This window comes from Gadus morhua, chromosome 10 (genome assembly GCF_902167405.1).
Source record: "Gadus morhua chromosome 10, gadMor3.0, whole genome shotgun sequence".
Taxonomy (NCBI): domain Eukaryota; kingdom Metazoa; phylum Chordata; class Actinopteri; order Gadiformes; family Gadidae; genus Gadus; species Gadus morhua.
This window is the reverse complement of record NC_044057.1, coordinates 11,150,618-11,168,755: the sequence shown is the minus strand read 5'-3', so window position 1 is coordinate 11,168,755 and position 18,138 is coordinate 11,150,618. Positions and strand designations below refer to the sequence as shown.

The following is an 18,138-nucleotide window of genomic DNA, read 5'->3' as shown; positions in this document are numbered from 1 at the left end:
AAACAATAATAGTTGTGTTGCTTTTCTTATCAACGTCTAGAAATGTGAATATCAGCTTTATAAATAAATTTAGATTTTACTTCATAGCCGATTTTTTCTATGCCTCCTTTCTGAAAATACAAGTTTGCAACACCAAATCGTTTTGTCCAATATATGGCGCATTTAACATTTTCAACCTACTTATTAGTCAAAAGACCCACCTACATATTACGAAAAACAACACTGAGACAAGACCTATCAGAGCACAGAATGAAAAGGGGAGAGATTCAAGCTTCTTTAATAGGTCCATGGATTCAAGGGTCTTTTCTATATACACCCACTAGATGGCATATATAGCAGTAGAGGCCATTTCGACTGCCGCTAACCATGCGCAGAACCCGTGCGCAGAACTCACATGTAACTTGTCGAGGTTTGTGAGAATAAGCTGCTTTTGACGTGTTTTATAGAACATTCTCGTTGTTACCTGAGAGCAGTTTACCACATTCTAAATTATGCCTCGTAAACCTAGTGTGAATAACTAATACGTGATTGCTTACTAAAAACAAAAGAGAAACTAAGCGACTACAGCTAGCAGTGGACTAACAACAGACTGACTACCAGCAGGTAAAATATCTAATGCATGCTATTTACACACGGCACTATGGTCTATGTCATGCATATAGAGGCCACAACAATACTTGCACCTGTAAGTTTTAGTCATGTATCGCCTAATAGTGTAATGTGACGTTTCTGATGGTTTGCTAGTTTCATTAGCCGGCTAACGCTGCACTTGGCAAAGCTAATGATAACAAAGAACCATTGACGAAGAGGAGTAACTTAGAAGTGAAAGTCACTGCTGATTGTATCGTTTTTGCTTTCCTTCCATGTTATGTATCGGTTATGTACCCAGTCTCCCTTGCACAAACCAGAGTGAATTTGGCGGCTGAGGATTCTGAGGAATGGATGTGGACGCTTCGGGAATCATGAGCAGACCTGTAGGTGTACACTGGTTTGAGCTCTTTGGGTTTATCATTAAACTGTTTAACCTTTTTGGGTGTGAACTTATTAACGGTATTTCGACGTCAACTTGTCAAAGCTTCTTCGATGTGATAAATAGTTTAGATTTAAGATGTCCCGGAGCCAGCCTTCCATTGTTTTAGTCGTGTTATATTGTTATAAGAATCGGGCGAACTGGTTTGGTAAGGCCAATATTATCGTATTTTGAGAAATTATCGAACACGTCATAACCAAAAGAAGGGTTATAGAATGGGCATAAATGATATTATAAGAACATGATTTGTAGTCTGAATTGATAAGTTAACCTTATCTCAGGTTTCACATAGCCTCTTCAAGCCTCAATATTCATAGCCTTAATGTCTTTAAATGAGTTAGGCCTTGGTCTAGCCTACATAAAGGCTAAATGTTTCCAATTCAATATACCAATAGCTCACATGAAAATGTTTCAGGGTTGCTGGTGTAATTTTGTCTTCTGCATCACCTTTTAGGTACTTGTGTTGCATGGTGTAAGACTTTCATTGATATCGATCTGATTTAATTAGTAGAGAACAGTCCCTATTCATTAAGGTCAGCGGGTCATCTTTGTAGGTCTTGCACATATTACTCTTGAGTGAAGCAATCGCCACCTTTATGCTCAGAAGATATTGATGACTGTCAGTAAACTTGGGCAGAGCCCACTCCAAAAAGTGGGTGTAGATCCAGAGAGACAGAGCCAATCTGGCCACTGGTCAGTGAAAATAATGGCAAAGGGCATCACACTGACATAGGCCTGCACGATTCGTGAACCTAATCCTTGCAATGGTAAAGAATCTATTTGCACGTCTCACTAGCACACGGGCGTAGCTGTCCCTGGGAAGTCTTACTTTTATGTGATCACTCCCTCTCCGACGATAGACCCCTGTTCTGAAAAGATCTGCACCAATTTCCAAAAACAGATCTGAATCTTGGTTGTGCCCTCATCAAAAAAAAACGAGAGGGTTAAGAGAGAGGGCGACAGAAAAAAAGAATTCTCTTCAAGAAAACGTACGGTTTATACTTTTTGTGTGATGCTAGAGACACAGCATATCTTCCATTTTAAGATGATAATCTTGCATCATTATTTGTAATGATCCATAAGCAATTGCAGTGTAACAACACTGCAGGATCAAATTAGGTCGTATTGTTTACTTTATGTATAGCCTTTTCACTTAAAAGTCTAATAAAGCTGAAGAAATGCTCATGCATCGCGTAGTGGGCGTGCGGAAGTAGAGATGTGTTGTGGCAGGCATATGATTGGTTAGTTACCATGCAGCCGATGTCAATGCCCGTTCTATTTTTAGGATCAATTAAACCAATGCCCCTTTTCTGAACAAGCTTGCTTAATCAGGATTTGAAAGAAGAGTTACTTTTCAAGCCGGCACCAAAACAAAATAAGACTAATTAAACTATTACTATAAGACTCAAAGTTATTTATTCTTTCTTTGAGACCTGGTACCACATGAGCCGTGACCCAGTACAAGGTCCCGACCCAAAATTTGGTTCTGATGCTTTCTATCATCCACCAGATGGACAGGGTTTCTGTTGACCTTTGCATCGGGCCAGACATTTATTTTTCTTATGGTGTTTTGTTAGACATGGCAGGATTATTTTAAAATGGGGTTCTCAGCCACCTGTGTGTTGGAGACATGAGGCTTTTCTTCCAAAGCCTGCAACAGGTTTTCAGCCATCTAGTTAAAATGGGGTCGCTTTCACACATCCCTGTATGGTTTGGGGATGCTTACTTTTTGTCTGTTCCAACACCAACTCTGCAATGCTCTTCACTTAAGTATTAATCTTTGTCTTGTGCAAACTTTCAAATAAACGACAAGCTCATTTTTGGGCTTGTGACATGCTTCTCTCCTGTTCTGGTATTTGGTATATGAACTGTTATGTTGGCATAGTTGTACATTAAATACAATTCCCTTTCAAGACTCCAGATGCTGATTCTTTATATGTTCAGACATTTGTATCACCAGTAAGCTGTATCAACGGCATGCATATAATAGTAGACCTGCTATGGGGAGCAGATGTACCAGCGGCACACCACAGGTCATACATAAGTTAAAAAAACAACAAGCTAACGGTATCGTTTTGCTTTCAGATTCCAAAGAGAAGAAAGGCAACATGCCCACAGTGCTCTGGATGCAGCGCAAAGAACAGCAGAACCGCCAACACCAGGTCTGCTAGCTGCAACCCGAACACCAGTAGAGACTCAAACTCCAGCGGAGATACCATCAGCAGCGATTCTAGTACTAGCTCTTCAAGCCTGTTGCCTGTTCTGCCTTTCACAATCACAGAAACCATCAACGTATTGGAACACATGTTAGCCGGTGGGTACATTTTTGTGGCTGAACACCTGGTTTCTATTGAATACACTTTAATTGTGTGTGTGTGTGGCGCCCTCCAGGGGAAGAGGACGTAGTAGATCTTACGTGTGAAGGAACCGAGCCGGCGGCCGTAGTCGATCTCACCAACAACGACTCGGTTGTGGTGAGTAAAATGTCTTTGGACCACTGTAGAATCTCAGGTCATAAATTACTTCTTATCCATGTGCACTAGAATAGTGTGCTGTCATCTCAATGTGCCTATAAATGGAAACACAGGATTGGGAATTAATTTGTTGCAAAGCAGCATTGCTATTCTTCTGTTTGACTAAATGTGTTTGCTTTTCCATGTTTTCCTGTTTCTGAAATGGATACCAGCTGTTGGATGAAGGTGCGACATTTATTTATGAAAGGCTAACTGTAAATAGGAAAATGAACTGCCAATTACAAAGTCGTATAGCACACTATGAATAGGTGCCATAAGTATTTTTAATATATATATATTTTAAATATGCATTTATCCCTCACTCTATTCCTCCTCTCTGTCTTTATGTGTGCCTTTGTGTGTGCACGCGGTTTGTGTGTCCTTCAATAACTACACGCATTTATCCACCCCTCCTTTGCCTTTCCTAACACATCCATCTGTCTCCCTCCAAGGTCCTGAGGGCACAGAGGGAACTGCAGAGAGCTACGTGGTCAGCAGTGACGAGGAGGAGGAGGATGCGCGGACCCTGCTCAATGCGGATCTGCTGTCCACGTTGCAGGCCAGCAGTCAAGCCAGGTAGCAAGGGCCCCATCTCCTGTGTCAGGGCACAGCTTCATCCCCTGAGGGAACTAGATGGGATGGACCTCATTCACCTAGCAGCCATATTGTTGAGTGGGATAGGTTATGTAAATCTTGGATGAAAGATGACAAATTAGGGATGTTAACCGATGACCGTTTGACCGATGGTTGACCGTATTAACGTTAACCGATCAATCTTGTAGCTTGTCGGTTAAAAAAATTGTTGTGGTCAATGTGGACTGTTGAGTGTGTGTTGGTTTCACTTCACACAAAAAGATGATCAGATGAGGTGACTTATTGGAAGTTGGACGGACACCACGTCTCTAGCCCACTGTTTAATTTCTCAAGTCTTAATTATTCCCTGCATGCGAGCAGCAGAGAATATGATCTCTAAATGATTATGGACATTAGACTAAACGCTATAAGACTACAGTTAGCCATCTCCTTCCTTTTTGTGTGAAGTGAAAAACATTATCCCTCACAATCAATTTATGGGCTTGGATTTGGAAATTACTACATTTCAGGATATTCAATGGTAACAGATAAGGTAATAATAATCATCATCTTCAGGGCTCCAGACTTATTTTTTTCACTAGGAGCACTGTGGCCCCTAACTGAAAATTTTAGGGCCGCAACCAGAAATTTTAGGGGCACACATCGTTAATCAACATGCCAACCAAATTTCACATCTCTACTTTTTCACTGTATTACTAATAACTATTTTGATAATAGATGCAGAAATTACAATGTGCCGTTTCAAATTCAGTGTCACATTTTATTGTGATTCTCATCTATCCCAACGGTTTCCAGGTTTGCGCATGCACGCGTTCGACAAGTACGGAAGCGATAGTTTCACGGGAGTGCGCCCGCTTGTCGTGCCGCTTGACAGGACGCTGAGCCTCCTCTCTGCCCGCTCGCCTCTCCATTGAGAATGCATTATCAGGCCCGTCAAACGCCTCCCGTGTGAAAAGCCCTTTATGGCACCCGAAGCAGAGTCCTGCAATGGTTCGGGTGACCCGCACAATTTGGATGAAACGAGTCGGGTCGGACGACTGAACAGCGTGGGTCGGGCGTGGGTTTTGCAATTGTGAGCGAGACTTCACCGGTGCTGGATATTATGTGATCAGGAGCAGAGGAGTCAACTCAAACCGTCAACAGTGGATGATGTGCACAACAATCTAAAGCACCAAGCCAAACACCAGAAAGTGTAATTCCCATGAAATGTTTTTAATTTTCCATCGGGTGCGGGTCGGGTGTCAATAATAATTTATAGCGGGTCTGGTCGGGCTACTGTCGGAACACGGGTCGGATACGGTTTGATGTATTGCGGGTGCGGGGTTTGTAAAATAAGACCCAGGAAGGACTGACTTGCACTGGCACACTAGCCGAAGGTCAGAAGAACGAGTCAATCGTTTGCTTGCTCATTGTAAACGCACGTAGCAGGTTGTGAAATCTTTCTCCTTCGCACAGACGTTTACGCGCCCTCGATAATCTCTAGGACCCTCCCCCTCGACACATTAGCCACTTACAGTAGCCATTCCCTATCCTTCTTACACTCATTGGCCTGCTAAAGATTCCGGATTCATTGACGCGCCCCTTCCACGTTTAACAACAAAAAAAAAAGGGGGGAAAATTTACTGGTCGCACATGCGCGATCAGATGGAGAATTCAGCCGCACACTCTCAAATTTTGGTCGCAGTCTGGAGCCCTGATCCTGATTTATTATTATTAGCACTACCGTCTCCTCCAAACTAAACAAGCGGCGTCTCTTCGGAGCTGTCCTTTTCTTAAATGAGCCGTGGCAATGTTTCAAATGAGCTCCTAACGCTGCCCTCTTCCGATTGGCCCCTGGTTAATCCCGCACAGGGTCTCAACCTGGTCCGCGCCTTCTCAGACCATTGTGGGCGTTCAAGCCCACTCTCTACACACGTTCAACTTGCCGTAAGCATGCCTCGTGTTTCAATTCAAACTAAGGTCGTGCCGCTGTTGGAGCCACTGCCTCTCACTCGGACGGACCGGGTGCTATCCCCGTGTCCGCTCATATGAAACCTGTATTTTCAACCCTATCACCTTGTACCCAAACCATTTCCAAACTATGGAGACATTTGGACTCCCTGTTTCGCGCTATAGAGGATTTAAAAAAAGTGACGTCAGTGGAAGGGCCGGCAGGGGCAGAGTGCGTGTGTGAGTCGGAGGCAGAACGGGAGAGAGATAAGCAGAGTTACGAAACAGCAGAAATGGCTGTTATTTCAAATTGCACGTTTTAATCGGATCGGTTAACCAACCGGTTAATGAGGCTCGGTGATCGGTAGTGGTGCAACGGTTCACGGGTTACCCGTGATCCGTACGGATCAACCCTCACGGTTCGGGACACAAGTGATCCACGGATCGGCTGATTAAAAAAAAAAAAATTGTGCGTTCACGTTATCAGCGCATGTTTAAAGGACAATCTGGTATTAACAACATCAAGTATCATAGTGAAATACAGTTTCTGTTGTGTTTTATTTGGCGTTCAGGAAATCCCATTGAAACGGGAACCGGATATATTTGTTTGGTTGTAGTCTTTTCGCTCCGTTCTCCGTATCAACAGTAGGGCTAGAAACGAGCGAAAAGACTGCAACCAACAATAATAATAATAATAATGCATTTAATTTAGAGGCGCCTTTCAAGACACCCAAGGTCACCTAATGAGCAATGAGTCTTCCAACCGAAATCAATGGATTTACAAAATGCAAATAAAACACGACAGAAACTGTATTTCGCTACCATACTTGATGAAAAAAAAGATGAGGATGTCTGCATTGCCTTGGGAGAGTGTAGACTCTAAACTCCCCCAGGAAATGCAGAAATTGTAAATCCAGGGTTAGGGATTATTTGCTATCCATGTTAAAAAGAAGGAATAATGCAGACTGCAATTTTTTTTGACCAATACACCGTTCTGAGCTGCTCCATGGCTGCTCTGTGTCTCCAAGCACGGAGCTGTCTGTGAGAGGGGCGGAGTAGCATAACGTAGCGCAACATAATGCCGCCTCCTCCACCCCACGAACAGAGGGACATTTTTCGACTCCAATACAGGAAAATTTAAGCAGAACTCATAACATTTGGGCCAACATATTACTGTAAGCAAGCAAGCTGCTACTAGATTTCGAGTAAAGTCCTTCAAGCTAACAGCAAGGACAAGTTAACTGTGAGCCTGTGAACTCAATCAGCTGTAGCCTTAGGTTACAGCTCTCGACGGTTCAGTGCTTTTAGTTTTTTTTTTTTTTTTTTTTCCTTTCACTAAGTGAAGCAACACTTCATAGTTTACTTGTAACATATATAACCTAGTAAATATGTTACCACCATACAACTTTGAGATAGCAGAATTTAAGCCTTACCTTATCTCCCAGGATTACAAGTTTTGGGTTGGGGTCCTTCACATGCGTTCTGCCGGTACCAATAACACGGGGCTGCCCGCGGACATGCCTGACTATAAATCGGCGCTACTAAACACAGATATCGGCCGATGCCGATAGATTAAAAAATAACAAATATCGGCCCGATACATCGGCCGACCGATATATCGGTCGACCTCTAGTAAGAAGCACCAGAGCAGGTTGCTAGTACCATGGGCAGTATCAGAACGATAACCTGTTGAACTAAATGGATGTGGTAGGCTACACCACGGGATGCATCTGCAGACCACTGCCACATAAATAAAGGTAAGACGCGATATTTATTGCTTAAGATTTGCTGGTGCTGTGGCGAGGTCTTGTGTTTTTTGCACTCAAGTGGTCGGCTGTTTTAACTTGCAATTGATAGTCGGTGGAGTCAGTCTCTTGTTGACACAAAGTGACTTTTGGTCATTCTTGCTTTGCTTGAATTCTGGAATAATTGTGGGGGGGAGTTCACGAGTTTTGGTCAGAATGCCTGATGTAGGCTAGTTTTGATGGAATGCGTGTTGTGAATTGAGAACAGCCAGCTCATGATGTGATACAGCGTTCAACTGTGCAACAAATATTTTTTTCTTTTTCAATCTTGACTTTTGTAGTGCTGTGTGTAGCCACACCTTTGGCCCTTCTGAACTTAAACACGCAGTTAAATTCCTTTCCTAGCTCCTCTTGTTTATGTTGTTAGCTTAGCCATATCATGTCACGTTGTCCACATTGGATACATGGAGCAGAACATAGTGGGTCATATATCCGATGCTTTTTGGAAACGTTTTCTTCATAAAACGTGCCAGACAGAATTTGTATACATTTTATTCCTTAGTAATTAGCTTCATGGTTATGCCGTCTTTCAGAACCTTTCATTACCGGCACTTAAGAGAGAAAAAAGAGTGCATCCTCATTGTACCCAGCACTTGTAAAATTGCACTTCCGAATGCGTCTCTGTCCCCAGCACATTTCAAACCAAACTGACGCCCATGTCTCTGGTACTTCCACAAGTAAAGACTCGTAGTGGGCGATATCTCGGCCATGGTTGAGAAGAATTGGGGAGAAGGAACTTTGTCATTGACTCTCTAAAGTCCATGAACCGCGACATGGAGAAGAAAAGGATTGTACTCCGGGAACTGAGCTGCCGGACTGCCTCCGAGCTCCCCGCGCCGGAGCTGCCGGCCGCCGTCGAAGCCGTCCGGCCACAGTCCAGCAGCTCTAGTGGTGTACTCCGGGAGCTGAACTGGCGCCAAAGCTAGGTGGCAGCTCCAGCGGACTAGCAGCTCCGGCTGGGGTAGCTCGGCGGCAGTCTGGCAGCTCAGCTCCGGGAGTACAATCCCTTTCTACTCCATGTCTCCTCCTCCCGACTTCCCTTCGGCGGCAGCTCCGGCGGGGTGAGCTCGGCGCCAGAGAAAGGGATTGGGAAGTGGGGAGGTAATATTCAAATGTGCCCCCTTCCTACGTAGGAGGGGGCGCCAAAACTGACTCGCTCGTTTGGTAGCTGGAGGCGGGCTGCTTCCAGAAATGCGTATCTCACTCAAAAAATCATGTACAGACTTATTTCAAAGTTTGTATGCATGTGGGAGCACCATCTACCCACAACAAGACCTCAAATCCCAGGAAAAGTGCTGTTTTCATAATATGTCCCCTTTAAAGGAAGCAGGATTGTTACCAAATTTTTCACTTTATTTCGTTTTTAAACATTTGAAGATTCTATTTAAAGACACATTTGTCTTGTTATCTTTTTTGTTGTCGATTCGAAAATGATCCGACCGTGACCCAAAAACCGTGACACGATCCGAACCGTGAGTTTTGTGGTCGGTCAAGAATATTTGTAATATTTTCGCCATCCCTATGACAACATTTTTTAAATGTGTTCCAAATGTTACCCTGGATAGCAAAATGAATTCAGATCAAAACAAAAATGCATTGAGTTTTCATGGGTTCCCAAAGATTCTAGGTTTCCCCACCTAACTAACCAATATGGCCCCCAGTTTCATAAGGTGTAGGGCCTACGGGGGGTGTTTATCAGTGATCGTGGGGTTGATATTCTTGAAAAAGCGTTCAGAAAGGAACACGACATTGAGAGCAATAAGGTACGGTGATGTCATCTTTAAGTCTATACAGTTCTAACTGCCGTGTCTGTTTGGTGTCCAGGGCGACTCCAGGGACCATCAGCTGTCCAGTGTGTATGGACTCGTACACAGAGGTAGGGCTCTGCATGAGGAGAGGAAAGACATTTTCACCTTTTTGACCTGCAGTACATTCAAGTATGGTCCGAATCGGGATAGGTCTGACTTTCCCGTCGCGGATAAAGTACCTTTCTTGCTTTTACTAACCCTTACTTGCAATGATGAAGAACAATACTGTTTAAGCCAGACCAATTAGACACCGAGATGAATGGGTCAATATATTTAAAATTTAAAATTATCAAATGAAATCATACATTTTCCACTTTTGTGTATTTAGACATAGAAACTGGGCATTGATCCCCTGTTTTTCTCTCTTGCTCTGTCGCTCGCTCTCTCTCAGATCGTGGACACCGGCAGGCTGGTGGTCTCTACCAAGTGCGGCCATGTCTTTTGCAGCCAGTGCATCCGGGACTCGCTGGCCCACTCGCATACTTGCCCAACCTGCAGGAAAAAACTGACGCCTCAACAGTACCACCCCATCTACATCTGAACGGACCTCTGGCTCCAAGGCCATTCAGCGCTGCTCACCACTTGGCTGCCATATTGCCAAAAATCCTGCTCCCTCCTCCTCCTCTTGATATGCAGTGCAGTTCTCTCTTTCACTCTTTTGTTTTGCCTTTAATCAATAAAACATCTGATTGGCTGACGTGTAGGAGACAGCAGCTTCTGAGTGTTTGAGATATAGATCTAAAATCTATTTTCAGTAGATTTTAATTTTTTTTTCTCTTATTTATCGGTTCTTGGAAATTCCTGCATTGATACAAGTTTAATGGAAAAAGTATTTTTCACAATGCCTGAATAAGGTTGTTGTCCTCAAGCCCTTTTGACTTAATTTTCCTATTATGTATTTTCTTTTTGTAATGGGGTTATATTAAAGGTAAGATAACAAATGGTTTTGTTGCGTCTGCTCAGCATTGTCTTGTGTTTTGCAGGGATGCAAACAGCTCACTTTTTAATTGAGACTCACTTTTTTGACGGCCAAATGGGTCACTTGTGTGGTTCATGCAGATCCAAGGAGTTTTTGTTTGGGGGGGGGGGGGGGGTCTAATTTGCGGAACTTTCGTGCGCATGCGCACTCCTCACTCCGTAACTAACCGTTTCTGCTATGCTTTCTGCCATCTAGATCGTTCAAAAACTATCAAGCGGAGAAATAGAGCTTGCGCCCGTATATTAATCATTACGGTAGCCCACACCACTTCCGCAGAACTACCGTCAAATCACAGAGACAAGATTCACCAGCACCTGAAGTATTTGTAACGTGAGCTTCTATGTACCGTAACTCCTGAATGGTTGGGGAATTTCAAAAATTTCGACCGGTTTCTGAAAGTAAAGAATGAGAGCTTAAGGTAAGGTTGCAGTCTTTTGCTGAAAGTTTAACATGAATATTATTTGTCTTGGAAGTATCCATGATGGAGTGACCAGACGTTTCAGGGGACAGTCGCAGCTTTTGGTTGCTTATCCCCGGGAAAATAAAAATAAACTCTGTCCCCGTTTTTTTTTAAGATAAAAAATTAAGGAAGGCCGATATCAATCAAACTGATGGCCACACAGGAAATCTCCCCGTTTCTCTCCGCCTTTTTGGGATTTATGTCCTGGTATTGAACATCGGATGACTGGTCATTTTCATCCATGATATCAGTTAACTTGAGCTGATGTTAGCTAGCGTATAGACCTGCATAGTTAGAGATAACACTGTTACCAATTAAGAGTGGCGTAGGTAATCTAGGCCTAGGGAACGTGAAAGCTTGCGATGTGTGCGTTCGCACCAAACGCGACGGGGCGACAGGATCCCATACAAAGTGAGGCGTATCGGGCAATTTTTTTGCGAGGGAAAACCGGCGATAAGTTTTGATTTGTCACACCATACTTTCGCCGTGCACAGGCGAGCGCGTTCATGAGGATTTGTGGCGCGACAAATTCGCTCGACTTGAAATATTTAAACTTTGACGCAAATTTCGTGTGATGACAGCCAATCAGCGTTCAACAGCGTGGCCACTGAGTGACATGTGTAACGTAACAGTCAATCAGCGTTTAACCGTCAAACTCAGTGCAGTGCAGTCCGGGGTGAACTGCAGCATGGAGGAGAAAGTGATTGTTGCCGTATGCGACTCCCGGAGCTCTATATATAATAGTATATAATATGATATAATTGTATCTATAATATCACAGCCAAAAGCTCTGGCCTCCGGATGGCCGTAGCGCGGGGAGCTCACAGGGATTGGGCTTCTCAGGGTTTGTTTACCGGCGTTGCTATGGTTTCCGGTCTTGTGTGTTACATGATGAATGAAACAGGCGGTCGAAACTGTTGTGCATTAAGCTTTATTGTTTAGTGACTCTTTTAGTCCGATTCTATCTAATGTAGGGAGGTAAAGTAAAAACCATTCAGGTAGTAAATGTTGAATGAAATTAACTAGGACTTAAAATTTGCGATTTGGTTCACCATGGACTAGGCCCACATGTTTCAGACCTGGCCTATATCTACAAAAGAAACTACCTTTGGAGAACCCCATCCTACAATCCCTCTCTGCTCTAGACCCCATCCTCAGAGGTCACTCGCAAGCTGTGATCCATTTGAAGAAGCTGGCCACCAACCTTCAACACTTCACAGACCCTGAAAGTGATGTCCACCTCGAAATAGTGGGGTACAGTGTGTCTCCAGATTTGGCCTCATTCAGTGAGGGAGAGGACATGGTCACTTGGTTGGCCAAGGTCTTCAATTCTCAAAAGTTCCCTGCATTGAGCAAAGTCGTGAAAGCCGCCCTCTCCATCTTTCATGGCCCATTGGTGGAGGCCTCCTTCAACCTTATGGGGGACATTATTGACCCAAAGAGCAGCAACATGGCTATCCCTACATTTAATGCATTCCAAACTGTTAAATACACACTAAAATCAGGCAACATGTCCGCCACTCAAATTTTTAAGAGGGACGATCCAAAATATGGGAAATTGGATCAAAGGCTGTGTCAAAACATCAAGTCTGCTGGGGCAAGGGATGCGGCTAGATGCCAAAAGAACCGGATTTCAGCAATGGAGAGGGCTAAAGAATATGGGTACGAGAAAGCACAAACTGCAGAGGACAGTAAAAGGGCTGCACTCGAAGCCGAAAAGAGGGCAAGAATGAAGCATGCGGCCAAATAAAGGCGTCGGGCACTCGAGATCCTGGTGGCAAAAAAAAAGAAGTAATTCTGTCAAAATGACAATGAAAATGTTGTTTTGTTTGTTGTATTAATCCGTTACTCTAGCTATTGCCAATATGTTTACAATTCAATAAAGAATGGAGTAGAAATCTTTGGCCCTTTTCATCATTGCGCCCCTTCCATGGTCTCATGTGGGATCGGCAAGTCGCCGCGATGTACTCACTTTTTTGACCCTTCACCTGTTTGCATCCCTGGTTTTTTTTTTTTTTTTTTTTTTTTTTTGAACTTAATTTTTTATTTGAGTTTCATACAAAATCAAACAGAATCTTACTCCTCATATCTGCTGTTTCATACACAAGGTAACAGTTATGGTACAACAAAGGAAACGGAGACACAGTGACAAAGAAAAATATAAAATAAAACAGAATAGAATAAAACAAGATGAAATAAAATTATATCAGTATACCCATAGCAGGGCTCCACCTTTTAGTGAATATATGTTTTTGGAGCCTCAGGGAATATGTTATTTGTTCCATTTGATATATTTCCTTTATTTTTTCAGTCCACATATTGTGTGTTGGAGGGTCAGGCTTCAACCACCTTACTGTAATACATTTAATTGCTGTTGCTAGTAGTATCTGTAAGAGATATTTTTTGGCTCTTCCTTCCATGCCTCTTGGTAATAGACCTAGTAGGGCCACCATTGGGTCCATTGTAATATTTCCATCAAATATTTTATTAAGTGTTTCAAACACTTCCTTCCAGAATGCTTCCAGTTTTGGGCATAGCCAGAGTATATGGGTCTGATTACCAATGTGTGGCCCACAGTTTCTCCAGCATTTATTTGAGTGTGTTGTGCTAAATTTAGCTGTAATTTCAGGTGTCCGAAAGAATCTCATGACTACCTTCCATTTAAATTCTCTCCATACATTTGAATTAGTTACCATATGTACTTCAGTACAAATTTCTTCCCACATATCATGTGATATGTTGGAATTAATTTCAATTTCCCATCTCTCCTTAACCTGTGCAGTATTATTCAAATTCATGCTCAGGAATATTTGGTAACAATAGCTTATTATTTTCTTATCCCATTTTTTTGTTTGTACTTTAATCAATAACTCTTCAATTAGCGTTGGTTTAGTAACTTTGTCCCAGTCTTTGTGTTTTAATAAGAAATCCCTTAACTGTAAGTATCTGAAGAAATCTGTTCTTGGTATCTTAAATTCCTCCGACAGCTGTGTAAATGATTTAAAATTGCCAGCATTGTGGAGTTCATGTAAATTGGTGAGTCCATACTCAGACCATTTCCTGAAGCCTGTATCCAATTTAGAGGGCACAAAATCATTCATATATCCAATATTTGTAAGTGCTGAAATTGTTTTAGGTAGCCCGAATGTAGATATTATTGTCTTCCATATTTTTAATGTAATTTTGGTCCAGACACCCATACTTATTTTACTTGGATGGACATCTAAGAATGGCAAGGCCTGTATAGGTCTTTCACATAAACTCTTTTCAATATTGAGCCAGCGTGTGTATGATAAGTCCTGAAGCCATATTATTAGCGGTTTTAGTTGCGCAGCCCAAAAGTAGTATCTCAAATTAGGTAGTTTGAGCCCTCCCTTTGCTTTAGATAACTGTAACACTTTTAGTCTAATTCTTGGTCGCTTTCTCTGCCAGATAAATATTGAAATAAGTTTGTCCAATTTGTCAAATGTAGTTTTGGGGATGTCAATAGGTAACATTTGAAACAGATATAGTAATTTAGGCAGCACATTCATACGGACACTCTCAATGCGGCCCAGCAGAGATAGGGGCAATATTGACCATCGGTCTAAGTCCTTACTAATGTTATGAATTAAACTTTTGTAATTGAAATCGTATAGTCTTTCTAATGACAGTGGTATATGAATTCCTAAATATTTGATGCCATTTATTGGCCAATTGAACCCACTCTGCAATTTAGTTGTATCTGAGATGTTGCCGCCTATATCCATGGCCATTGTTTTGTCCACGTTTAATTTGTAGCCCGAGAAGTATCCATAAGTTAAAATGATGTCCTTTAAACATGGTATTGTTGTTACAGGTTTTGTAAGGTACAGCAATACATCGTCAGCATACATTGAGATTTTATGCTGTTCTCCGTTTATCGTAACTCCCCTAATATTATCATTATCCCTAATCAGCTGTGCTAATGGTTCAATACTGATATCAAATAACAGAGGAGATAGTGAACAACCTTGTCTACATCCACGTTCCAGAGTGAAACGGTCTGAGAGAAATCCATTCACCTTAACTGCGGATTGTGGATCCGAATACAAGGTTTGTATCCATTTGATGAAGTTCGGGCCAAATTGGAATCGTTTCAGAGTTTGAATAAGGTATTGCCAGGATACTCGGTCAAATGCTTTCATGGCATCTAGGGATAATATCATTGACTCCTCTTCTTTAACTTTTGGGTGTGTCATTAAATTGAATAACCTTCTGATGTTGTCTCCATAGTATCTCCCCTTTATAAACCCTGTCTGATCGGGATGGATAATTTCTGTAGTCATTTTATTGACACGTCTTGCCAGAATAGCAGTTAGGATTCGTAGATCTGTATTCAATAATGAGATAGGTCTGTATGATTGGCATTTGGTGGGATCTTTGCCATCTTTATGTATCACTACTATAGTAGCCTCTCTCCAAGAGGGGGCCATGGTTCCAGATTTTAATGCATGATGGTAAGCGTCTAGCAATAAAGGTGATATACTCTCTATGAAAACTTTATAAAATTCGTTAATATACCCATCCGGGCCAGGGCTTTTATTACTTTTCAGTGTGGAGATTATCTGACGTATTTCCAGGTCCTTAATTGGCTCATCCAGTTCTCTTGCCATAGATTCAGGTAACTCTTTCAATTTGATGTCTTTTAAAAATTGTGCCAATTCCTCATCATTTGTGCAGGTGTCTGTATTTTTGTATAGATTCTTGTAAAATTCTGCGAAGGACTTGGATATTTCATCCGGCTTTGTGAGAGTTGAATTATTTTCCTTTAATTTCTGTACTATGTTTGATGATTGTTGTTTTTTAAGTCTAAATGCTAATAGCCTACTTGCCCTATTGCCATTTTCGTAGTATTTTTGGTTAGTGAATCTTAAATTGCCCTCTATTTTTTCATTAATTAAGCTGTTTAGGTCTCTGCGTGCTTCTTTCAAATTATTTAATAAGCTTGAGGTTGAGTTTCTTTTGTGTTGCTGTTCAAGCTGCCTTATTTTGTCTTCTAGCTCTCGCTGTTTTTCTTCCCTTTTTCTTTTTCTGGCACTTGTAAAAGAAATGATTCGGCCTCTAATATATGCCTTTGCACAGTCCCATAGAGTAAGAGGTGATATTTCAGGTGAAGTATTAGTGTCAAGATAATTTTTTAGTTCAGTTTTTATAAATGCAATGAATTCTTTATCATTGAGGAGCGACGCATTTAATCGCCATTGTTTAGTTGCTGGCCTGTTACCAATGTTCCACGACAATACGAGAGGAGCGTGATCGGATAATGTAATTGGGAGGATCTTTATGTCAACTACTCTATAAGATTCTGCCTTGGGAGTAAAAAAGAGGTCTATTCTGGAGTATGAGGAGTGCCTATGCGAAAAAAAGGTAAAGTCTTTGCCTTTAGGGTGTTTGTTTCTCCAAATGTCCACCAGGCCAGATTCTGTCGATAAATGCCTAAGCATATTGCTCATCCTAGAAGTAGAAGTGCTAGACATAGGTTGTCTATCTAAATGTTGGGACATGACGCAATTAAAATCTCCTCCTAACAATAAAATACCAGAGCTATGCTGTAATATTATGGAGAAGATTGTACGAATAAAGCTAGGATCATCCTCGTTTGGAGCATATATATTCATAAGACAAACTTCCACTCCATCAATCAATCCATTTATCATTATAAATCTCCCTGTCGAGTCTTTATGAATTTTGGTTGATGTAAAATTGACCTGTCTGTGTATCAAAATAGCTACACCTCTTTTCCGACCAGATGGGTGTGATGAGTAAAATACCTTATCTGCCCAGGACTTCTTTAATTTTTCGTGTTCCTTATCTGAAAGGTGAGTTTCTTGCAGGAATGCAATCTGGCAACTATTTCTCTTTAACTGATTAATAATTTTCTTTCTCTTGATTGGGCTGTGGAGACCTTTAACATTGTAACTTATTACCTTAAGAGATCCCATATCTCAAAAGCAGGGTCAAATGTAATTGAAATAAAAGAAAGAGTAAAATAATATAAAATACACTGATAAAAAAGTTGTAGAAAATAAAATCAAGCAAATAATAAAGCGGGTGTACAAGTAAAGACTGGAGACTACATGAAAGATATCTAAGAATTACTAAGATAACAGCATTATATGTTTTGTAGCATTTCAACTTTGACAAATTATTCTTATCCTGAAAGAGTATGTGGATGGAAAAGTTCACTGTTGCTCTTCTTAGATCCCTGGGGAACATGGGAATCAACACAAACAGAGCTGAACATAGAACTACAATAGCCGAGAACACGGCTGACATAAGTGTCCGGTTGGTCCTGTGGGGCACAGTTTCAGGCTGCATCTCGAACTTGCAGCTGTGCGAACAGTCAGAGTTCGCTTTGGTTTGGGCAGAAGCCAAACTATAGGCTATTCAGTCAGTAGATGTGCACATCGAGCTGCCCCAGAACCTCATATAAAATAAAGACATCTTGAACTCAATAACTTAAATTTCAAATGTAACTGTAGTAATTACTTTAGCCAAAACGGCAGGCAGCCATGTACTTTTGAGTATGCTGATAATCTCTCACTTATTCGTTACTTACACAATGTGCAGGTGACAATCCCTCATTCAAACAGCTGGCGTAATAGATCGCATATTCATAATCAAATTGCCATAAAGGTCGCGGATTTAGCGTATCAGACTTTTTTTTTTTTTTTTCTCTTTTTCTCAAACCTGATGACAGTAAGGGATACTGTCGCTTAGTGCTCCGGTCCATCAGCTGGAAGGATGTGTTTCTTTATATAGTCCATTGCCTTAGTAGCATCCGCGAACTCCCGCTCATCGTTGTTGTTGGTGATGCGGAGCCTGGCCGGATACAGCAGGCCGTAGCGGACCCCAGGTTTCGACATTCGCGGTGTAGTCCGGGAATATAGCGATCGGGTTTCCCTTGTAGTTGAGTTGGCCGCCTCGGTCTCTGGCTTTCCTTAGAATATCCAAGGCATCTCCCTCGTTGTGTAGCTTCGCAATAATTACACGGGGCTT

The 18,138-nt window shown here is 41.9% G+C and overlaps 1 protein-coding gene across 4 annotated transcripts; it reads left to right on the top strand.

Annotated features, from left to right (window-relative positions):
- The first annotated feature begins 306 nt into the window (after positions 1 to 306).
- Positions 307 to 10,624, top strand: rnf4 (ring finger protein 4). Of its 4 annotated transcripts, none has more exons than XM_030367841.1 (8): positions 307 to 603; positions 890 to 974; positions 3,116 to 3,344; positions 3,422 to 3,504; positions 3,717 to 3,729; positions 3,996 to 4,119; positions 9,696 to 9,747; positions 10,071 to 10,624. In XM_030367841.1, the coding sequence occupies exons 2-8, from the start codon at positions 939 to 941 to the stop codon at positions 10,218 to 10,220; spliced, it is 687 nt and encodes a 228-aa protein (XP_030223701.1). In that variant the 5' UTR covers positions 307 to 603; positions 890 to 938; the 3' UTR covers positions 10,221 to 10,624. The 4 variants fall into 4 exon arrangements, with proteins under 4 accessions (XP_030223701.1, XP_030223703.1, XP_030223704.1 ...); XM_030367842.1 differs by having other exon boundaries at positions 387 to 409; XM_030367843.1 differs by lacking the exon at positions 3,717 to 3,729.
- Positions 10,625 to 18,138: the final 7,514 nt, after the last annotated feature.